Here is a 25,026-nt window from a genome sequence, read left to right on the forward strand (position 1 = left end):
GCGGGGCTCCCTCCCGCACCGCTCCGCACCGCGCGCCCCGCTCCCTGCCCAGACAAAGCCGGGCGGGCAGCCGCCGGAGCCCGGCCCTCCCGCCACCCTTACCTGAGTTACCATTTTCTTTTTCTCCATAAACCAAAATGGGGGAGGCCGGCCGCACGGGAGAGGGAAAATTTACAAAAAAGAGAAAAAAATAAAACGAAATAAAAAAGCAGCAGCCCCGTGGAGGCGGGCGGCGGCGGCGGCTGCCTGCGCTGCGCTGCCTCGCCGGCGCGGTGCTCCCCGAGCCCTTTTTCCTCTCTTTCTTCTCCCGTGTTCCTCCCCTTCTTCGCCCTCCCTCCCTCCCTCCCCCCCTGCCGCCCCCCCGGCTCAGCCAGATGGCTGCGGGAAGCACCGCCCCGAATGCCGAAGGTAATTAATGCGAGCCGGGGCCGCCCCCGCCGCGCCCCGCCCCGCCCCGCCCGGCTGGGCTCGGCACGGCCCGGCCAGCCCCCGCCCCAGCCAGGCGCTCCCTCGCCTGCCCGCCGGGACTCCCCACTGCTTCCCGGGAACCGGGAGGCTCAGCGAAGGCGCAAACGCGAGCTGGAAACAAAAGCGAAGGTGGCGGCCCCGTGCAGCGCCGGTCCCGGCCGGCAGAACCTCACGGCCCGGCCCGAGCCCCTCCGCACCTACCATTCCCAGCGCCCCAGGCCTCCCCCGCCTGCACCTCAGCAGGCGGGAGAAAGCATCTCCCGGCTGGAGGATGCTGGAGAGATAGCTGTCAGTTTTGCACAGACCTCCCTTCTCCCACAAAAGGGAGAACGCGTGGGTTACACGGTGTGTTGGCTGAACCGGAAGCAGTATCCGTGCCAGGATCTGCATTTCTATCATCATAAAACCTGGAGACCGCTGGACTCCTTCCCAGCTTGCTTTTTTCCCCTCCCATTTATCTTCAGCAAGCATCTGGCCCTGAGCACCTGAGCACGCCACGGTTGACAGCATCTGTTCTCTCAGCGACCCCGTAAAACAGAGTGATACACTGCTACCCCATTTGCCAGACGGGATCTGAGATGCTCAGATTGATTTTTCCCAACATTGCACCCATGGAAACCCACGGACAGGGCTGAGCGGGGGTCTGCCAATCCCACAGTTAGACAAGAAGACTGTACTGATGCTCCAGTGCTCATGACGCAGAGATAAAACCAGCTCAGGCAAGTTGTGCTTCTGATGTATCTCTTCTTGACACCTGGTACTCAAGAGACTCCCAAGGCTTTAGCTGCTTTTATTTGCTAAATTACAGTGCAGTAACACCTTGAATCCCCATGTGTTCTTTGCATGAATATGCCCAGTTATAATTTACATGGGGAAAAAAAAAAAAAAAAAGCCCAGTGGTTTTGCTTCACGGGCTTCTGCTACAGTACTGCTCTCCAAGCAGCCCACGCTGACCACGATGCTTTTTAGTTTCCCAATTTCACTCGCTGCAAACTGACCTCTGGCTCCCTCCCTTCTTCCTTTTCTCCCCTTACCCTTTCTCTCCTCATTCAGCAGGCCAGCAGGAGCATGTGTCACAAGCCAGTCTCTCCTCCGTTGTGAAAAGCAGGAGACCAAGACACCAGAAGCCCTTACATGCTACCAGCACATGGAGGCAGAGAGTCATGGGCCAGCCACCCAACACAACCAAACTGTGGTGTGGGATCCTCTGGGAGGGAGCCAGCCTCCATGGCTGCAGCCTACAAGTCTCTGAGTCAGAGTCCACGTTCTTCTGTGTTATCTCATCCTCTCTGGTAACTTGCAAGTTACAATATTTACATGCAGTGTTGCAAAACCAGGGAAAGTAGTGGATTTGGTTTCTCTCTCCCCTCTCCCCATTACAAACCTGAGATTCTGGAGCACAGTTCTAGGTCAAGTGTAAATTCCATTTAAAAACGGCAAAAAACACAGTGACCTCCTTAAACCTTTGACACGACAAAGCACCAGGTTTCAGCATTGTGCATCTCATTCATCAGACCTCTGCAAATCACTCAGGATAATCTTCTTATTCTCTCCACTTAAGCACTTTAACTGTTGTGTTCACTCGGTCTTGTCTGTGCCATGAGGTAGGCACCTTCTTGTCCCAGATCTAGGGTTGTAGCACCGTAGACCTTCCGGACATCATCCCACTACCAGAATAGCACTAGAATAGCACCATTTCTACTCCATTCTGGCCTTCACCTGAGGAACCTCCAGAAATACATGCCATCAGAAAGAGTCTTCTAAGGAAAATGAGATGCCCAACGATGCACTGAACCTTCCCTTGCACTGCCTCCCACCACCTAGTTGGTACATCTGCCTTGCTCATGTGCCAGCAGAGTCGAATTCCCTTCAGTGTGATGTGCTGCTGGTATCCCTGGTATCCCTCTTTAATCTCCAATCATTTCCTTCCCCATGCTTGGAATATATCCACCTTTGCTCCTGTTGAGCAAGAAAAAACGCCCAATATTCAGTAGATGTGCTCAGGCAACAAGACACACAAATCTGCAGGAGTTCCCATTGCTGCAAAACCAGCTGAAGTGAGTATCTGCTACAGAGTTTCAAAAGGTAAAAACACACCATGCAACATGACCAGAGGTGGCGACACTTGAGATCTTTGCTGTCTCACTGGAGCTCAGGAGCCACGTCTGATAATGAACAAGGCCTACAAAAAGTTGGTGGATCTGTGCAATTCATCTTTCCTCACTGAGGCATGGGGGTCCAAATGTTGTGTCACGGCCATGCAGAATAATTTGGTGGACCTCCACTTAGCTTCTCCTGAGTGAGAATCATGGAACCACTCCTGAATTTACCACGACAGTTTGCCAACCTCTATCAAGAAAAACCAAAACCCAAACTGCAAATCTTGCTGCTGAAAAGAACAGAGAAGCATGAGCAGAGCTGAAGGCTGGAAGCCTGAAGAACACACAGCTCAGAGCCACGAGATCACCCCTTCCTACCTACTGCATTTATTCAAAAAGCAATGTATTCAGAACAGCTCTAGATGCCAATACTTATGAGTTCCTACGGTTTCTCATACATCATGGGCACATATGCATCAAAACTTTGTTAGTGTGCTGTAGAAGTAACATTTTGAAATAACTATGGGCAAATTTAACCTGTCTGTCTCTGCAGTGCGAGGGCACAGCTGATAATCCTCATCATGCCAGGCAAAGCTCCTTGCTCCCACCTGAGCATGTCTGTGACACTTTTGTATTCTCTTCTGTGTTTGCAGAGATGTACATGATGGTTTCTGGTTAGCTCCTACCATTTAAATCCTAATGGAAAAGAAGCTGGAGAAGGATGTTTATGCAGCAGGCCAAAGGACAAGGCCACTGAAATCACACTGATGAGAGCACAGATTAAGAACTAACCTCTAGTTTTACTAAGTAGTCTACATGTACACTCTTAAATGCTTGGGTTAGTTTAACACTCATAGAAATTATGGAACTACAAAGAGGAGGAGTCCACAAACACTCTGCTTTCAGAAAGTTTCAGGATATGTTGTCCTTTTTTCTTTTTTTGGCTATATTATTTACCACCCTTTGCTACTAAGGTGGAAAGCAAGCATAGCCTTCAATTTTAACATCCCATTACCTGCATTTCTGTGCTGGCTCAAGTTTAGATGGAGCAAACCTGCCAGCTGGACCAAGGCCAGAGGGAAGAAAAAGAGAGTTTCAAGTGCAAAGAACCAATTTATCAGGAAGAAATCTTAACAACCAAAAGACACACTTCTGCTGGTGGATTCTATTCATCTGCGTAATAAAACCCCCGATACAAGGTAACCTAACAAAATACTATTTAGTGGCTATCTGATGTATCTCACAGTAGATAATCTTGAATTGCTAGTCTACATTTCACATTTTCTGGATAAACGTGGTGCTTGTAAGGACATGGAGTGCTGACATTGAATAGCCAAGGACTGCCTAGAGAACATCATCTTTCACTTGGCTCCAAAAGTATTTGAGCCTGACCCACACAGCCTCTGTCTTCTCCAAGACTCCACACACTGGCCAGCAAATGTCACGTGTGCTCCAAATATAGCCCCCTCCCCCAGCAGAGGCTGCAATACAGACTGCGCCCAGCCCCGAGCGCTGCTCTCAAACCCACCCGTTCCCTTCACCCTACACATCCTCTCTGGGCCTCCAAAAGCAAAAATGAGACAAATGAGATTTGTGGGTGATTTTGGAGGAGGGAGGAGGAGAATAGGTGAGGAGCTGCTCTGGGTGGATCAGCATCCCTGTGGGGACAGGCTGCAGTCACACATACAGGTCACATGTGCCCCAACAATGCAGTGAGACACACAACAACACGCCAGTTTGCAGAGCACAGCACTGCTGTCAGTTCAACATCCCCTACAAATAAACAAATGATCAAAGAAAAAGGCAAGAAATGTGAAGCAGAATACACAAGTCTCAAACAAGACAAATCTTGGAGTTAAAAAGTATCAAATGGTACTACTCAGGTGCAGGAGATTCAAAGCCATCTGCAGAGTCTCTGGGCAGAGGCCTGGGACACAAGAAGCCCAGCTTGGAAGCAGTGTCCTTCTACAAAACCAGCACGTAAGCTCCAGTTTTGTCCAAACAACATAGAGAACAAAACTCCTAAAGTCACCACTGTCCTTTTGCTTACCTGGACGACTGGGTATTGGTAATCCATACAATACACACCATACATAGCCAAAGATCCTCCAGCTAAAGGCCAAATGGACACAGGACTGGAAGCTTCAAATCCGAGTCTCCGTCTTTCAGCCTTGTGGGAAGGACTCTGGCAGCCCTGCGCAGTGCTTGGCTCGGGCCTCTGGGGCCACTCAGGTTGACACTAGCTCAGCTGAAAATAAAAAGGAGCTGCCTGGCTCGGCACAGCTCGGCCCCTCTCTTTTGGGATCCAGCAAGGCAGCGCTCAACCATAGGCGGTGGAGGCTCCTAAAATTAGAAATCCTCTACTGAAAACAGCCCTGCAAGCCTCAACTGAGGAGTGTCCTGCGATTCCCGGGCAGCAAACAGAGCAACTGCCAGGAAGAGGGGGACACAGGATCTTCGCAGCCACTGCTGCCAGGGATGGGAGGAAGCAAACAGCATTTAGGATCCGAAAAGAGCATATGTTCTGGGCTCTAGGTGCGTCAGAGGGAACACTCCCAATCCAGGACAGGGAAAAACATATGGGACTGTTCCTCCCCCACCACCATACCCTTCTTGCTGTCCTCTGCAGGGACAGGTGCTGGGATTAGCATAGTAAAACCCTTTGGTGTCAGGGAAGGAGGGAGGGAGAGGAGAGAAGCCACACTAATATCTCAAACTGAAGGGATCTCTTTCACAAGGGAGCGTATGCCCATATCATTTAACGCTTCTCCCTCCCTCTCTCCCTAGCTGAGGCAAGCAGGGACAGCTGCCGGGGGGAGCTGGGCCCTGGAATGGCCCCCACTGCCCCAGCCTTGGGCTGGTGGGTTGTCCCCCTCAGCTGTTCCAGTCAAACTGGGGGCGGCGAGGGGATTAACTCTGTCACATGGGACGGTGAGCAGCAGGGAGAAGGGGGCAAGACTGGGCAGGGCCAGTTGTTGTGCCCATTTTAGGAAGCTCACCCTCCTCACTCCCCGGGAGGAATCTGCTCCCTGACCGACAGGGACAGATGGGGAGCTGCTTGGCCAGCAGGCTCACACCCCAGCAGCCTCACATGCCAGCCACGTTACCAGACATCCGAGGGCCCGCTGCTGATTCTTAAAGGATACACCATGGCCAGAGGGAGCACCGAGGGGGCCTGACCTCCCACAAAAAATTGCATGAGGTTTCACCCATCATTACAAAAAAACCACACCAAGATTTTTGTAGTGATGGGTGGACACTGGACCAAACCTGGGTTCTCAACGAGTTAACAGCCCAAGCCCACAAAAGATTCCCACCTTCTTCTAAAGGATAGCAGGGATAAAACCCCTCCCTCTGAGGTTTCAAAAATAAACATGCTACACTGATCAAACCCAAGAAGGGCTAGCCAAATTTCCCCCCTACACACCATTTTAAATACATAAAGTCAGGGAGTTTTTGCATTTCTAATCTTTAACTTTTCTGTAGTGCTGCTGTGCACCACTAAACAGCCTCCCTCAGCCTAGCTCTAGGGCAGCTGCCTTTCTATTGTCACTTATAATTTCCTCCCCCACAGAAAGAGTTAAACTTGAGATTTACTTTTCTTCATGAGTTAAATATGTGGATCATTATCTAGTACAATTTGCATGTGCAAACCTTTCTCATTCAGGTAAGGGGTGCCTAATCCACAGCCCTCCGACCCACTCAGCTCAGCAGGACAGCTCTTGGCTCATCCTCAGCTCCCACTGCCCTTTCCCTCTGAGAGCCTCAGGAAAGGACAGCTATGAGCTGGGTGAGTGCTCATAGCAGCTGTCGCCCACTCTCATCATCTTTCCTAGAGGCACAGGGCCCTCTTTCCTTACAAAAGGAGCATGACCAATTTGGGGAGTATAAAGCATGACATTTTCTACATCTTAAATAAATAAATAAATAAAAGTTTCTATAGTCATTGTTTCTGTGTGAAGATTTGCACAGACAAAGAAATTAGTTGCCCATAAATGGGAAAGCTGCTATGTTTCTAGATCTCTTCACTGGGGAAAAAAGTTGAGGCTCCCACAATGAACTTCCATCTCATTCTGCCTTTTGGCCAACTTATTTCACCCCAAAGAGACCCAAAACAGCTTTCTGGGGCTCACCATTATGCCCCTTCTTCCTCACCAGAGGACTTTTTGGCTACCTCTCAGCACTCCCTGTATACCCTGCCTGGGGGCACAGATAGAATCTGGTTTCCTCTGAATGACCAATACTTTTTTATTTCCTTCTCTTTTCTGTAACTACATGTTCAAAAGGTGCCCGCCCTTCATTCTTTTGCATAGCTCATTACTATGCACTCAAGCAATTTAGTATCTCCAATAAAATATTTTTATGAAAAGGCATTAATTTATACAAACCCAAAGACTTTTCCACAGCCTGTTTTTGCTACTTCATATTACTGCCCCAGGTTTTAAAACCAAATCCCTAACTAAGTTAAAAATCTTACATTTATTTCACAATCCAGTTCTTGTCATTTCCAACCAGGCCTCAGGGGAATAAAACATTTCCAAATCCTAGTACAGATATCTTCCTATCTATAAATACCCATCAAATGGGCAAAACAAAACAAGGAAGGGGAGCATCGCCTAAGCTCCTCTGCTGTTTGAACTACAGATCCAATAAAACTCCCATGCTTTAAAGTTTTTGATGCAAACTTAAATACTGTGATTTAACCAGCACTAAGATATTCGTGTGATACTTTGGTAAAAAAGCATCACACTTCTTGTGTCCCTCAGGCAATTAAATGACAAAAGCTTGGTTTAAACTCATATGTGCCAAGGTGCACAGAGCAGGACTTTGCTGACCAGTAATAAACTACTGAATTTTCTGCAAGACTGTCCACAGGGGCTGGTTTACTACTGCACACTGACTTGCAACAAATATTAGCCAAATATAAGAGGGCGCTACACTCCATAATTCTGTTTCTGGATTAGTCCAACTACATTACCATGCAACCTACTATGCCCATGCATTTCCAGTAACACAAGTTAGGTAAGGTAACTGTTATAAAATCATGGCCTTGTTCCTGCAGATGCTTACATTTATGAATAATTTTAAATTTACAGAAATATGAAGACTGGAAAAGATGTCCTGACACACAAAATCAGATCAACTGCAATCATACAACATCATCTTAACTTTTCATGAAATTTATCACACTGCATCTTAGAGCTGGGTTTTACAGCTACACTGCCCCAGCCAAAAGGCTGTTCTAGAATATCTGGGATTTGTGTTCTCCAGCTTAATGCTATTCCTGAGCAATTTCTGTCTTTCCTTTGTTCGTGTGCCAGTACTGTCCTATGGCTTAGCCGTATTTTATTTTTCCCTTACAATTAACCTTCCTCATGTATTCCCTTTCTAACCATCCAAACAAGCAGCTGTTCCAGTCTTCTGTCACATGACAGGCTGGCTACTCCCCAACCTCTAGAAGCATGTTCTTGCACCTGATCTAGCCTGTCCTCATCTTTATTTTGAAAGACATCACCCAGAACAACACAGCTCTGTTTCACATCTCCAGCACTAAAGTGCATCTTCTCTAGTCTCATTAGTACTTTCCTCTGCAGCACCACATCAGATGCTGTAGAACCTGTCTATTGTAAGAGACGTCACCCCACTATGTAAAACACACATTACCAAGGTAAGAAAACTGGTTAACAGGCAGACTGATAAGGCACAACCAGTTTTAATGGATTTGTGTTGCCTTTTATCACATTCTTTATTTTTATCCAAGCCTTTAATTAATATTTGTGTGCCAGCATGCAGTGGAGGTTAGGTCTGATTTACTCAGATCATTCCCCACCAGCAATAGGTCTATTCCACTTCCTGTTCTCCAAACATATGACAGCACTCCTATTTGATAGATTAAAACTTCTATCAGATCTGTAACTGCATGAACCAGTTCTTTCACTCTCAGGAATAGGCACCCCCCTTCCCCAGGCAACCCTCCTTCCCAGCCCAGCCTACCTGCACTAACTAAGATCTTTGAAATGTCCAGTGTGGTTGCTTCTATGGTGGGTTCATGCCCATTAGCAATACTGCCCTTGCTCCCAAGATCAACTCTACTTAAAACAACAAAGACTGGTTCAATTCTGTGACCACAAGAGCATCCTCATTAACAACCCTATTCTCAACACTAAGTGGCCCCACCTCCTCCCTTCTCTCTAATTGTATTTTGAGAAACTGTCACCCATTTCCTTAGCAACACTTTTAAGGTTTAATTCAGCCTGATTTTTGGCAGTTCTTATTTCATCCCTACTGATTTTAAAGGCACAGCAATCTCTGCTGATAAATTCTCTTTTGTAAATTTGCTTCTTTTTTCACCTAACAGCCTTTATAATGTTAGGCTAAAGTTTCTTCTTAGAGGATTTTCCCCTTTACATATACTATCACTAATTTGTATCCCAAGTGCCTCTGAAAAAGAAATTAAAAAAACATCCCAACCAATCAAAAAAAAAGCCCACCAACTCCAAACCACACCATTCAGGGCTGCACTGACTTCATTAAATATATTGCTTCATGGATCAAAGCTTATATCATGATCATCCCATCCAAGGGTGGGGAGATGGAGGTTCCTAAACAGCTTGTTTTCCTGTAAAAGTCATAGCACCAATAATCCACTAACTGTGCCAACAACAGGTGATGATGCTACCATGACAAAATCTTTTGATCTGATAAATATTAGCAGCATTTGTTCTCCAAGATGTATCTGAAAAATTAAAATTTCTCATACTAATATTTATCTCTCCAATGGTACTGGGAATAGTATAATTTTTGAGCCTCAAGTTTCTGTCTGAATCCAATCCTATGAGGGATTACAGCAGACTCACTGCTGTACTTCCCAGTACTTCCCCTGGGACCTCTTTTACCATTCTTCCCTACATCAATATGACCAGAAACAAATCCTACATTATCAGTATTACTCTGCTTTCTTCTTTACAGTCTACTGCATACAATACAGCCTATCACCTTTTACATCTACCCTATCTGAACCATACATAATCTTGAAAGCATGTTAAAGCCATGATTACTATTCTTGCAGATTGATATTATCCCTATAATATCCAGTTTCATGTTCTGCACCAGTAGCTCTGGTTCTTCTATTTGTTATTTCGAATGCCAGGAGTCTACCAAAAAAACCACAAAAAAAAAAAAAAAAAAAACCAAAAAAAAACAAAAAAAAAAAAACAAAAAAAACAAAAAAAAAACAAAAAAAAACCAAAAAAAAAACCAAAACAAAAAAACAAACAAAAAAAAAACAAACAAAAAAAACCAAAAAACAAAAAAAAAAAAAAACAAAAAAAAAACAAAAAAACCAAAACCAAAAAAAAAAAAAAACAAAAAAAAAACCCAAAAAACAACCAACAAAACCACAGCACTCTGATGTTTGCATTTATTGATCACTCAGCTCCAAACTCTCTCAACTCTCACCCATCTAGTTACTGCTGATCTTTATTAACACTTAATTTTGCTTTTTCCAGCTCCTACCTACCCATCACTCTTTCTAGATATTCTGTTTTACATGCCACTGTAGCAGCATTTACCTAATTTTCCCCTTTCTGTGTACTAAGCAAGGCATGGAGATAACACAAGTTTTTCCCTGTGTTCTCAAAACTCAGTACTTCGCTTCACATGCAGTGCTCTCTTTGATGTCTGGAGACAGAGGAATATTTTTGGGAAATGCCAGGACCACAGCCCTGGGCTTTGCTTTGCTGCTTTGTTCAGACTGTTTATAGCAAGCATGCTAAGTCACAATTACAAGTACAGCTATAAGAACATAATATAGCCATACTCTCATGATGCTTGAAGTGCAGCCATGGAAGTTCCAGACATTTAACACTTTTTTTTTTTTTAATTGCTAAAAACTGTGGTACTGTGGGGACACAGCAATATAGCATGGAATCTGAGATATTTCCATGATATATAACCATTACCACACATTGATCTTTACTAAGAAATTACACCAACAGTTTCATTTTATGAACTACATTTATAAATCTTTTGCATAATTTTCTGGTCTCCAGACAAATTAATCCAAGCCTTATCTAGTTACTCCCACTAAAGGGCTCTTACCTCTGCTGAATCTAACTCTTCATCGCTAGAAGCCTGGCTGATGCTCTTCCTCTCACCCACCAAAAATGGCATCTTTAACAATTAGCCAATCACTACATCTGCTAAACTAGGTCATCAGGGATCTGATGAGCAGCTTACAATATGTCTCTGCTTTTAAAGACTGATGTAAATGTAGGAAACATGCCAGCAAGCAAGGATGCATTTTCTGGCTGGGTATGCACTGATTTCCATAGCAGCTAAATAGATCAAGCAGCTCAGCCAGTTCATACTAGTGTTAGACAAACAGCACCAAGATTACATCAACAGAGCTGCAAGAGACTCTCATTTTGCACCAAAGCAGGTCCCATGCCCTGAGCACAAAGGTGGCTTGTGCTCACTCCAGGTGAGAATTTATACTGGAAAGTCCCCATTCCTCTCTCTAGGGCAGCAATTATTGCTTGTTTGCTGGAATGGATGTAATGGTTTTCAAAGAGCTGTGTGATTTTCCTTTTTCTTCACAGATTTAATATCACCAATGACTAGAAAACTTACTTATGGTCTAGGTGTTATTCTGACCCTGCAATCATAAGAGATTCAAGTGGGGAGGACATAAATGTAAGCAGAGCACGCACAGAAAAGCTCAATATTCCAAAATGGCACGCAGAAGCAAACAGGACAACATATGGGTGACTGCAGAAACCGGATTTTTCTCACGTTTCAGAAACCTGCCAGTTTTATATAGATGTCCTGATCTCAAGAGCAAGAAGATTTGGTGGTGGATCAGCTGTTCAGGTGAGTGAATAACTCAGCACCCAGCCAGTGCCTTCTCTGCAAGTGAAACATACTAAGTAGGGAAATGTCACAGATAGGAACAAGATACATTAAAGCAGAAATGAAACCAGTAGTACTGGGGGATGTGGAGTAGCGGCAAACCAAAGTGTGTTGGATTAGCATAATAAGGACATCACAGGAAAGAATTTGAATGGGTTGGTAAAGCCATAGGAGCTATTTCTTGCCTGAAACCATATCTGATTAGTTAGTGCTACTGAATCCTCATGTTCATTAGGATTAATAGTCCATAAACACATTAGCACAAATGAAATTACCAAAAATACACTTTGAATCCAAGAAAAGTAAAAGCCCCCTGGCAAAAGGCCCGAGGAACCCAAAGCTAAAGAAAGGAGCAAAAACGTAAAGCAGCAAGGATTGCCCCATCATACCCACTGCTTCTGCCAAAGAAATACTTCAGGCAGACAACAGAACTTCAGTCATTACACATCCAGTTCTCATGGACAAAACACACAATTAAAAAAAATGGAGAGAGAAAAATTCCAAAGATAGTACTAAATAAAACTGGAGCTCTGAAATAGCTCCTGTTCATGTCTTTTCTCCTCCAAGTGCCAGAGATCTCCCTTTTCCATCTTTTTCTGCCACACATTCTCCATTTGCAAGGCAATTTACTTAAGAGTAATAGAGTTTGTTTACATGTGCCTCTACCACTCTAAACACTCTCCAACCAAGTTCCATAGTACTGAAACTGATCTAAAGTGGCATAACCACACCCACCCTAAATTGTGGACATAAGATAACCTGCATCCTGTTTCTGCCCTTGAGTCTTCACTGCATCATCTACACGTAGCTGTTAAATATTAATGGTTTGTCTAGACTGGAAAACTAGAACAGTTTTAAAAAACAAATACACAGCATAAGAGGAGAGCAGGTCAGAATTAGAAGTCATTACTTCTTAACTTAACTACTGCTTATTTTCAAAGCCTCAACAAACTCTGCTTCAGGGAAGGACATGGAAAAAGAAGGCAGAACAATAATACGAAGTCAGTCTGCTAAAGGAGCATATTGCAAGACCTCTGTCTGCTGGGCAATTGGCACTTTTTATTTTGTTCAGCTTTCTTACAGCCTTCCAGTAGAATGGCAACATTAGCAAACTCCAGAAACCTGTATACCAAAGGAGACTCATGAAATCACAAGCCTGGATCTTCTTCAACCAGAAACCAAACTCTTCCAATGCCCAGCCTACACTGTCACAGCTGTCAAGAGAGACAGACAAACACTCTTGAAAGTACAGATCCTGCCCAGATACCTTCAGCTGCCAGACAAGGACTCAAGTTAATTCAGGTGAGTTAGATTACCCAAAGTCTACCTCTGAAATTACTAGAAAGGAAAAATGTAAGGCAGTGATGAACATTCATCTGAAGTTTGAAAAATCCCCTGTCAAAAGACTGTGTTCCCAGAACTGAGGTTTTATTCAAGACACTAACGAGCTGGCTCCCATCAAGGCAGCTTTAACAGAACAATAACTTACAAGATTCTATTAGTGATTAAGCTGCAAAATAAACCTGCCAGTTGTCTTGATACACCAGCAGCATATAGAAGACAACAACTTCAGCTTTCCTTTCTACCCCAATCCAGTGCTTTACATGCATTACAGAACATGTTTCAATTATAAAATCTTGAGACAACTCCAGAATACCTGAATATAACATGCAGCAAGTCCAAAAAAAGCTTCTAAAACCAGGTGGGCTCCATCACCTTAGTTATTACCAAAGGCTCAGTATCAGTGTAACAGGGGGAAAAGAAAGCATACACCGACTTCCCAGAAAAAAATTATTTGTGTCTTAGGTCTGGGCCTTCTTTCAAGGAGAATTCTAAATACTTGGCACTGCTTTAGGAAGCAAATAAGTATACTTCTGGGCTAAGACACTTGATAATGAAGGTGATCATATCACAGCTTTCTTCAGGGACCACTTATATAAGCACTGATCTTGGTAATGCTACATGTCCATCAAAATGCTTTTTGCTCATTACATGAGAAAACAAAAAGGTGTCCAGATGCAGAATTTCAACATCAAAGAAGACAAGGAGTTTTCTCTTGGTAGTTTAGACATTACATGACAGCCACACTGCCTTTGTATATTCCTTTGGGGGCAGTGGACAAAGAGGAAGCAAAAAGAATAGAGTGGAGGCAGTTTTCCTTCACTTCAGAAGCTGTTCCAGAACCTCAGTCAGAGAAAAGTTTTGCCCATTCTGTCTCTCACGGTCCCACCTGGTTTTTCACTTAACAAGCAAGCAGCAGCAGTTCAATTAGTTGATCCTTAAGAGGACAACAGGGAGATCCGAAAAAGAAAGATTTGACTCTTCTAGAAATAGAGCAGCTTAAGTCTCAGCATTTCTTCAGATCTATGCTAAGCCTACAAAAATTAAGGTTAATTCTTTAATTAAAGAACCACCTTCCTAAGAATAAATATTATTAAAAGTCACCAGATGGTAGTATCAGACATACTCTCACCAAGTATTTTTAATTGAATGAATCACAGACTTGGGCTGGACCACACTGACGATTCCCAGGCAGTGTAAGCACAGCTCTGCCATTACCTCAGAGCCACCAGCAAGCGGCCATGTGGGGCTGCTGGAAATGCCACCTGCATTCCCAATCTATCCCAGCAAATGGCTCATGGGATAAGCCACTTCCAACAAGGGTTTGAGCCAACACGTTCTGCCCCTCCTTTGCCTGGGGTGAAGAGAGAACATGAACAACCACTGCAGAGCATTTCAGAACATGGCTGTGTGGCTTACTCATCTAGCAGAGCACTTGCTTCCCAGCAGAGACAGTTTTGGTATGGACTTTCCTCCCCACCTCGCCTCCAGCTTATCAAATTGCCTCCACGTGACAAACCAAAATAGAATAAGGTACTTGTTCCAAGTTAACGAGTGGCCACACAATAAATTATGCTAGTATGAACTTAAATTTATCCCTACTTTAGAGTGGTATGGCTTCCCAGCTACACAAACAAAAGCAGAATTTGGGGGAAAGGTTTCCTGGGACAGCATTCTGCTGTTCCAACACAGGAGCAAAGCACTCCCTGCCCAGCTTGGTGCAGTAAGAATAGCAGAGCAGCTGCCCACATCCTGTAACTGTGTAAGCAAGAGGCAAAAAACATCAAAAATACTAAACAAAATTCTTAATTGAATTAAAGTAAGAGAGAAATAAACAGGCAGCACTGTCTATGTGTGATAGCTGAGTTTGAGACTGTATTACTGGCAGGAACTGAGGAATTGGAGAACATCATGCAAGCAGGACCTTTAGCTGCCACAACACCAGGTCACCAAATAAATCTCAGGAAGTCATCTGGAAACAGCTCCAGCACAGTAATATACAAAATATGACACTTTCAGAATAAATCTGCAAAGCTAATTTCATGATAGAATTACATCTGTCCACTAATTTCTGCAGTCCTCAGTTCAAAATCTTGCCCACCTGCTCAGCTTTAGATGATGAATCCTGTTTTTTCCCCCATTCCTGTTAAAAAAAAAAAAAATTAAAATCCCAGTAAGGCAACCCAAAAGAAATTCAAGAGCAAAATACCAGAAGTGCTGCAGTTAAGAGTTTGGTGCATTTGCTGAGTGCACAGAAGGGATCCAGAAATAGCATGCAAAGCTGAGGTCTGGCAAAAATGATGCAGTTTACCCTGAAAGAGGAGAGTCAAGACAGGCTAAATGAATGGTGACAGCAGCAAGTCATGCTTTAATGTAGGGGAGGACCCCAGGGATTACTCATCTGGAGGCAGAGGTGCTAGCTATTGCTGTGTCCCTTCTCCAGTGCTTTCAGTAGAGAAGTATATGGCTGTGGTGGAGAACAGAAAGAGGTATGTTAAGACTATGCCAGCTCAGAGGCAAGAAGTTGTCTTCACATCACTTTCTGCCTCAGACTAAGACAAAAATAGTAAAAGGCAGAAAACAGCTACATTTTGACTGGGATTTTTGAAACCTATCTAGTTTTAAGAAAGCAGGAGAGAGAAAAATTCTGGAAATCTTTTTATTCTCACACAGAGTCCCAGGACATGGGCACAGAGGCCTGCCATGGGCACTTAAGATAACTGCCACCCACACTTCTCCCCAAGAGCCAGAAGAACAGAATAAAGGCTGACATGGCTCAGTCCAAAGCCCTTTCATGCATGCTTGTTTCAGCTCCCAGAAAGTTCTAAAACAGGCCACGGCAGCTGAAATCCCCAGACCAACAACCACTGAGGGCTTGCTCTGGTTCCACTATCTGCACAATCAAGATACCTGCTCCTCTGTGACCTCTACAAAAAAATTTAAAAATAAAATAAATTTTAAAAAAATCACTCATGTTCATTCACCCTAATCTGCCACACTATCTGCATTCTCTGTCCCAAAACCATGCCATACAGATGGTTTCCTGGCTCCCATGAAAACCCCTATCTCTGCCTTCTCTCGCTATCAAGAAATCTCCACCAAAGACTTGGCTCATGTTCTCTGCACAACTCTCCAGTTACTCTGCAGTGGGACTACTCTCACTTTGTGGTAACAGGGCTACTAAGGCAAAAATTAACTGCAACCCCTCTGCATTATCAGCTGGGATATCAGCAGCACTCAACCTTCAGCCTCTGTGGCTTTACAGGTCTCTTAGCAAGAATTTAAAAGAACCACTTATCTCAGGCTAGAGATTCATGCATAGGCCAGAGTTAAAGTAGGGCAATACTTAAACTGCATCTCAAGCTCACATTGTAATGAAGCAAAAGCAGCAACTTCAAGCTCTGAAGGGGCACAGCAGGCACACTCCTGCAACTGCTCTGAACTAGACAGCTTCTGAGAAACTTGTGTGAATCTTAAAAATCTAATGCAGCATGACAATGTTCAACCTGTTTTAGCAGGCAGATCCAGCTGCAGCATCATCTTTCACATACATTACCAGCTTCTCAGTACAGTGCTGAGAATGAGACCCTATTCTGCAGCATAGGAACATAGTAGATGTGCAAACACTGTAGGAAGCAAATTTCAGAATGGCAGATTGCCAACACCTCTGGGCAAATCGAAGAAAAAAACCATCACTGCCACCCAAATGCCCCAAGATTGTCAGCAATGGAACAGGAAAATGTGTAACCACCATCAAGACAAAAACAAAGAAAATGACAGTCACTTTTCAAAAGGAAAAACACCCATGTTTTCTTCACATTTGTTCCTGGCTTACCCTCTTTGTAATTATGGGACAGAGGTAATAACAGCCACCAAAAGTCCAGCTGTCACATTTTGATAATTCAGTGAATGCCCACACAGATCTAATTACCTCAGCCAGTCTACATGCCTGAGACCGCATGTGGCCACAGCCATTCCTCAGCCTTGCCCTGACAGAAGTTTGGAGAGTGAAAGCAACAGCAGTGCTAGGATGATCAGATGTTTTTTAGAGTGACCAAGGTTAAAGTATAGGGACAAGAAGAAGGGAAACAGCTGCTCTAGACCTAGAGACAACAGAATGCTTAAAAACCTAGAAAAATAATTAAACGAACTAATGAGCCATAGTTAGCAAAGAACCACAGGTCAAGGCAGATACAATTCCTCAGCGGGGGGAGAGGTGAAGAAGGGGAGAAGCCCCCTCCCCCTCCCCCCCCCCCCCCATATTGGGACAGAGAGAAACCAACTTAGCAGCTCCACAACAGAGCTGTGGCAATGAGAGGAAAAAGGGATATATCAAGACAAGAGGTGATTTATTTTTAAGTTTCAGGGCTGGAATAAGCAGCAGATGATGAACAAAAGGAAACGTCCGTGGTGGATCCAGACAGGAGACAGAAGTGGGATGGCAATGCCACAGGGTTTGTTTTGTTATTGGTTTTGTTTGTTTTAAAAGGAAGTTAATAGAAAAACACCAGCAGCTTAAAATGCTCCAAGCATACAGCCTGCCACTCCTCCTAGGTTGTAACAAAAATTCCTGTCTTGTAATGAGAAGGGCTTCTTGGGATCCAGCAGCCCTCCAACTCTTCACCCCCAGCTGGGGGGCCGAGGGGGTTCCCGTATCAGCGGCTCAGCAGCACGGAGCTCCCCACGCTGGCACCGGCCGCCTGCCCAATTCAGACCTGTAATCTCCCCCGACTTTGATTTAATGCAGCAATTACTGGTAATGTGGTTTGAAGGAGATAAATGCCCAGTACAGGGCTGGCTGGCACTGATGCTCATTTCGCTCATGATGCAAGAACAGTTTTAATTAAAATCCCCTTTATGATAAAGGAGCTGCTTGACTGGATGTTTCTGTGCAGCCCTGATACGGAGCCTCCTCCAAAGCGGATTAGAAATCAAAGTTTCCCTCTTCTCGCTACTGGCAACACACAAAAATAGGGAACACTGTCACCATGTCACCCCTTTACAATTTCCTTAACCCTAGAAGTGCCGGGAAAATGCCCACGTTTCCTTAAAAGCAATTGTTACGTCCTCATCATGGCTCTAAGTGTTTTTCAAAAACTAAGCACAAGGGCTGCTACAATTGGAATAAACACTTCCTCTGTGATCCCAACCTGGTTTCCCCTCTATCTGGTTAAAAGGAAATCACCTTGGCTACTTCTATGGCAGACTCACACCTACAGCCTGCATTCTGGCAAGGAGAGATTTCAGCCCCATAGTGCTCTGGCAAGGTGGTGGGAAATCAGAATTTGGCTAAAAGGCTGGAAAAGTAGAAGCTTCTGCAGAGGGAGGCAGAGCAGCATGGACAGGAGAGAGGAAAGGAGCAACACTGCAAGATAAAGGCATAAAATTTGGCAGAACAGTCAAGATCCCAGCACAGACATGTTCCAGAAATGATCTGTCAGCTCGTGATCGAGTTACAGCAAATGTAGGTGCAATTTTGGGTTGGTTTTCTTCTTTACAGTATAGGAAATAACAGAGATGAATAGATTAAGCACTGCTAGTTTCTATTGCAAGTGCCAGGAGCAGATTGTCACAGTGAGAAATTGGCCTTGTGCATTACACAGAAAAGGCAGCACTGGGTTTGGAGGTCTGCAGACAGTGCAATATGAAGATAAAGAGCCTCAAGTCTGAATGCACATTATTCCTCTCCTCAAGCCACCCGAAAACACATAAACATAAAGAGGTTGATTTAAGCAGCTGAATTTCTCTGTGACCTTCAGAATATATCTGTGGGCCATGGAACTACCTAGGCCTTGACACAGGTTCCAGTCTTCTCAGAGCATGTGCCTCGTCATCGGAGCAGTGCTCCGTATTCCCTGACATTGTCTTCTCCTCCAGTGATGGAATTCTGCTCCAAAAACCCTTTTTCTTTAACATAAGAAAACAATTTCAAAGTGGGTGTTATGTTCCATGACTCCCCACCCCCTTCAGATAGCACAGTATCAAACAACAGATGAAAAAAAAAGAAAACTCCTGACAGAACCAGGAGGGATTCAACACAACAGCATAACCAGCTGACTTCACAGGAGACTGAAGCAGCAGACACCAGACCACCAAATGCACTGCTATGAATGATGAAACCAGCCTTCAGGAGGAACCTTGCTCCTCAACAGGATGAGCAAAGGGTAAAAACACCAGGTCAGAGACAGCAACACGAAGATTTAGTGTGCTTTTTCTGGTACACAAGGGAAAAAAATGAAACCAAAAAAGGCTTGGTATAATTAACAAGATTAAAGGGGGATTTAGGATCAGGACAGAAAAAGCAATGGGCCAGATTGATCCTTACAGGATTAAAGCTGGAATCCTACTAAGAGTCCAGTGGTTGAGAGATCAACGCAGTGTAATGGGATTAAATCAACATCAGCTTTTGTTTTTACACAACTGAACCTCCAGCGCCTGTATTTTTACTGCTTCAGATAAGCAGCAGAAAAGTTGACTGGTACCCACAAACAACCAGGGCACAGGCAGCCAAGCACTTCCCCTTTGGCTCTCTCAGGCAGAAGAGCAATAGGCAATGCCACGTTCAGAAATAAAGAACAAAAATAATGTGGTTTATTACAAATTGTCCAAAAAGCCAAGAAAGCTAAGGATTTACCATAGTCTGTGTTCTGGCGAGCCCCACATTAACTGGTATCAAATGTGGTGGGATCACCCAGGCCTGATGGATGGGGAAGGCAGGAGGACAGTCCCAGCTGCAATCAGACATGCTGCCAACGGGCAATTGGATTTTGATATTGTCTCTTGCCGGCAAGGAACAAAGGACGCAGTATACTCTGCAGAACATATCAGCAAACACATTAAAGACAAATTGTCGCATGTCCCCATTGCACAACAATATCCAAGAATTACAAAAGTGAGAAAAGCCTCTTTCAGCATGTATCATTTGCATTACAGCTGGTGCAACACATGCAGGCCAGCTGCACTTCTGTTCCCCTGCCCCGAAATTTCCAGTGCTTGTCGGTAATTTGAGTTGGTAGCAAGGGGGAGGGGAAGAGGGAAACAGGACAAGGCTAGATATTCTTTCTAGATATGTAAGCTATTTTTAAAGTTTTTAATTCTTGTAGGAGAGAAAGCCATGCATGTTTAAATGAGAGGGTATCCATCACCACCACACTTGGTTGAAAAGGGAAGGGGTGTTTATTGCACACCTGTTCGCAACAGCTAAACAGCTGCATTGAACAGCAACATTCCTTATGCAAGGAAAAAGCATTAAAGGATCTCATATTTCTACAGCACTTCTCAGTCCAAAAGGTGTTTAGAAACAGCAGTTACACACACACTGTATACACTCCACCCAAATTTCTTCTGCAGAAGAAAATTTTCCCCAGCGCTAAAATATAAAAATGCCAATACCACCCATTTCTTAAAAGATGTCACAGTCAGTAGCCTCACCTACACTGAATGGGCTTCTTCTTTTCAGCTGGTTGGTCCAAAAAAAGTAATCGCCATTCAGTGCTCCTCCTCAGTCAAGCAGCAGCCAAAATCCCAGTGTAATAAATCAGGGGGAGGGGGAGGGAAAATAGCTGGAACAACTGCTGGATCCAACAGGTCTCAGAGCAAATCTGCTCTGCAGTGCTGCTGAGATGGTCCCCATGGAGATATGCACCCCATTTATGCTGCACCTTCCTGAGAGATGTTTTGTCTTTACTCACAAGGGTTCTCCATCCAAAAGGTATGTAATGGATGCAACGAGACATCACCATCATGATTGAGGGTGGAATGAAAAAGAAGACCATTACAACAAAAATGAAAAGTGAAAAAATAGGAACAGGCAGTTCGCACTGCACATTTTCTATCTTCTAGCCACGTATACATATTTGAATTCCAGCATTTTTCTGCATTTAAACTTTGTTTCAACACTAGATGATTTATAAATTGTAAAAAAAATGCACAGAGGAGTGTTCTAGTATCATCCTATGCCAGCTCCTTAAATATCATGAATAATAATCCCTAAGAATATCTTGAAAAACTGTCATCTGGTCAAAATATTTTCACTTCATTATTGTCTTATGTCCAAGATTCAATCAGAGCATTGTGTGGGGGACAGCATCTTTCATTTGAGGCAGAAGAAAAACTAACTGCCTTCGCCCTGGATTCAGCTTCAGACCCAAGAACCATCTGGTAAAAAATCAGCCAGCGCATTGTGCAGGCAGTATATTAGTCATGAGACACAGGACTCTGAGAACAATGAAACCTAAATTTAAGGGACAGACGAAGGAAACTTAATTACTTGTTTAAGCTTCTTCACAGCTTTGAGGAATCTTTAACATTTTTAGTAAAAGAATTTAGCACTGGAGGGCACAAAGCACATCCTCAATGGATTTCCTAATTTTCTGCAAGCCTGTTTTCACTTCCAGTGTGGAACTATCTGCACTGGTCCACCAGCACAGCTCGCCTCTCCAGTGCATGGCTGCAAGGTGAATCACATTGCCTTGGGTACGGGGTACCATCCACAGCTGTGGTACTGCAGATACAGACTGCAGCTCCTTCTCCAAACTGACAACTCCATACAGAGAACATTTTTTCTGACCCCTCTACATCACTCAAGCTCCTTCTGTACTCAGTAGCCCTTGCTGAAGTATGAAGGGATCTTTTCCAGCTAATTGCATAAGCTGTCCAATCATATTTTTAGTTAGGCATGCCCACATACACAGTTGTTACTCTAGTGACTGCTTAGAGCTGTGGCAAAAAAGCCACCCCAATTCAGTCCAGTCAGAGACCTTTCCTATAAGATTGCCATTACCTTGGGGGATAGGACAGCTCTGATAGACTGGAAAGCTGGGTGGAGAGAAACCTAATGAGGTTCAACAAGGACAAGTGTAGGGTCTTGTACCTAGACTAGTACAGGACCTACTAGAGACCAGTTCCCTTCTCCCAGGAAAGACTTGGGACTCTTGGTGGATGACAACCTGACCATCAGCGGTGTGCCCTCATGGCCAGGAGGGCAAGTGGTACCCTGAGGTGCATCAGAAAAACTGTGGCCAGCAGGTCAAGGGAGCTGATCCTCCCCCTCCTAGCTGGCCCTATGAGGCCACACCTGGAGTGCTGTACCCAGTTCTGGGCTCCACATTTCAAGAAAGACAAGGAGATACCACAGAGGGTTCAGTAGATGCCACAAAGATGATGTAGGGTCTGGACCATCCCGTATGAGGAGAAACTTCAACAGCTGTGCCTGTTTAGTGTGGAGAAGGGACAACTGAGAGAGGATCTCATTAATGAATTTAAATATCTCAAAGGTGGGTGCCAAGAGGTTGTTGCCAGACTCTTTCTGGTGGTGCCCAGCGACAGGATGAGGAGCAATGGCCATAAACTAAAACACAAGAAGTTCCACTTCAGGATGAACAAGAACTTCTTTACATTGAGAGTGGCAGAATATTGGAACAGGCTGCTCAGGGTGGTCATGGAGTCTTCTTCTCCAGAGACATTCAGAACCATCTGGACATGTTTCTATGTCACCTACTTTAAATGATTCTGCACTGGCAGGGGAATTGGATTAGATGATCTCCAGAGGTCCTTTCCAAGCCTAAGAATTCTGTGAAAACAGCAAAGTTCCGTCACAAATGGAATTAAGATTAGCAAATAAGCACCATGGGAAGTGCAGGAAACACAGATGTTCAGTCTCAAATTGCTATTATCTGCACTCTTCCTCAAGCTTTCAGCTGGAAATCACAAAGGCTGAGGTTTATTCTCTCCTTATTCTCTTACTGTTTATTCTCTTCCTTCCAAGATAAACAGGCTGTTTTGTGAAAAACTAACTTAAACAGGACCCAGCCCCTGTCAGTCTTCCAAGACTTGGACAGGCTTACAGCAAACGGAGTCCCCTGTGCTCACCACTGTTTGGACAGGTGGGAATACAGCAGTCAGGCAGAAGAGCCACTGGAGAAATACACCAACTAAGCAAACCTACATACCCCTAATTCTTTTGTTTAGACTCATCAGAGAAGGGAATTCCTGAACAGCAATGTGCTGTACACCTGATTTACACAAAACTGGATAAAATCACTGTAGCCTATAGAACAGCGCATCCTGATCTTGGATCTTCATCTTCTGAAGCCGGTACCTTAATTTGAAATGGCTTCTCTTTTTGAACTGCACTGGGCTTTCTTGTCTCAGTAGTGACCTTGGCATCTCCCACGATTACAGGCTTGCAGGAACACAGAATTGGAAAAGATCACCTGGATTATCAGCTCTAGTCCTCTAATAACACAGGCAGTCACATTATATAATTAATCTCTTTCATACACTCTTCTTTCTCTGTTTCCTAAATCTCCAAAGCCTGTATAAAACCCTAGATGCAAATAGATGCAAGTTGCTTTGTCACACAAAGCCCCAGAGGAACGCAATGCAGACATCCCCAACCCAGCTGTGCACAGAGCAGCTCGAGTGTGGAAGCAGTATAACCATGTTCATGAGGTGCTGCACCAAAGCTAATAAACCTTATCGAGCAGCAGAACTCATTATCTCAGCTGCAGTGCTGGACAAACATAACTATATTACTTCTGGATTCAAGCTGCTACGTATGCATGCCACAGCATGGCACCACAGGGACTTGCAGGCTGGGGAATCAGCTTACAGGCTACTAGCTCGAGGATTTTCGCATGAGCTCCATTTTATGATTTTCCAGGGCTTTTCTGCTCCAGAGCAAGAATCCAAAAATCAGTGTTTGCATTAACACAAAATGTCTTTTAACATACTCACAGAAATTCACCCAGACCTGACCTCTAACATTCATTCAGGAAAACCTTTCTCCATCCTCACAGCCGCAGTCTACCAGAGGCAACTCAATCTCCACCTCTCTCAGCAGTGCCCATGCCATGTGCACACCTTTCACACGCAGCACCTGCGCTCTCCCTCCTGTCAGAGCTCTGGGTGATGCTGACATTCATTAGCCATGCCTACCAAACAGGTTCCAGCCAAAGACCTAGAGGCACAGCAAGACTTCCCCAGCAAGAGCTGCCCCAGGCTTCGTACCAGAAAAGATCAGGCAGTTTTTCCTGGATAGCCACTTGTTTTGCTGCTATCAAACGCATGCCATTATGTCCATACTTTTCACTGGCAGTAGCTACCTCTCATGAAAAAAGACCAAACAAATAATAGAAAGACCTGGCATGAGGAAGAGCTCGTTGCTAAGACTCAAGTTTGGCAGCAGAGTTGGGTTTCCAATCCCTTGGTGGTAAAGCTGATGAGCTTGGAGCCTAGAGGGAAAAATTATTCCAGTGAATGCAAAGAGAGATTTTAAGTGACAAAAAGGCAAGTAAAAGACAGGTCAGGAAGAAAACCAACAAAAAAATTCAAAATGAGCTTGGCAAGCTTACTAGCACTATTCCTGCTCTATGGTAATTAGTGGGTCTAGGTAGGATCTTCACTTTCATAGGGCTCTAGAGAAAGAAATAATTTCTCATTGCAAGAGGCAGCCAGCCCTCTGACAAACACTCAGCATGTACTCTGTACACGGCTGCGAGAAATGAGGAAATTATCCATACCCACTATAAACAGAGCAATGAATCTGGTGCTTTCCTACCAGAAGCCTAGCAACAGCATGGACCTCCCTTACCTTGGTCCCTCCTGCCTTTGATAGTTTCAGCTGTCTTTGAGCACAGGAGAAGGATGATTGATAAATTGCTTCATAGGGCTGCTGCCCCTTCCTTTCAACCTTTCTTGTAACAACAGACCTCCAACAAGGCAACATTCATACATGTAACTCTCAGAACACATCATGCTCTTTAGAAAATACTTGAAATGAAATGACTCTAGATTATATCTCATGACTCACAGTACACAAAGATTCATCTGCTCATAAATGAAAAAAACTCCGTTTTTCTTATCCAGTAAAGGGTTTAATGCTTTTCCCACCTTCAAACCACTCTGCTCCTGGCTGTCACCAGCACAACACCTGCCCCCATGCTGTCACTCCTGATCGCCCTCAGCACAAATACCCTCTTGCCTTCACAGCCCAAATTACCCATGTCCCATTTAGAGAACTTATGACTAGGAGCTCTCTTCAGCAATTCAAGAGCCCAGACAGCTGCACACAAATGGGGATGAGTGTGAGAAGAGACAAAACTAGAGTTAGATGGTCCCCCACAAACAAAACACTTGCCTGCAAAAACAGAACTCCTATATGCACCTCTTATACATAAGGCAAATACCCACCTTGAGTTGCAACACT

General features: G+C 44.3%; 1 protein-coding gene across 20 annotated transcripts in view; it reads right to left on the reverse strand.

The window, feature by feature from the left end:
* RBFOX2 (RNA binding fox-1 homolog 2) overlaps positions 1-25,026 on the reverse strand; it is a 171,221-nt gene that overhangs the window by 86,341 nt on the left and 59,854 nt on the right. The window contains exon 1 of one of the 20 annotated variants that reach the window (XM_071422769.1): positions 23,961-24,036. The exons of 15 other annotated variants lie outside the window; for them this stretch is intronic. Coding sequence is in view for 3 of the 5 variants with exons in the window: in XM_071422762.1 (XP_071278863.1) it covers positions 10,668-10,739 (72 nt within the window). In the remaining 2 variants the exon portion in view is untranslated. Of the gene's footprint in view, positions 1-102; positions 340-669; positions 800-10,667; positions 10,747-23,960; positions 24,037-25,026 lie in introns of those variants that run through there. 4 more of the 20 variants (XM_071422762.1, XM_071422767.1, XM_071422756.1 and 1 more) reach the window with 4 other exon arrangements.

Source organism: Agelaius tricolor, unplaced genomic scaffold (assembly GCF_023055355.1).
Source record: "Agelaius tricolor isolate 1412-34295 unplaced genomic scaffold, bAgeTri1.0.p SCAF_3, whole genome shotgun sequence".
Lineage (NCBI taxonomy): Eukaryota > Metazoa > Chordata > Aves > Passeriformes > Icteridae > Agelaius > Agelaius tricolor.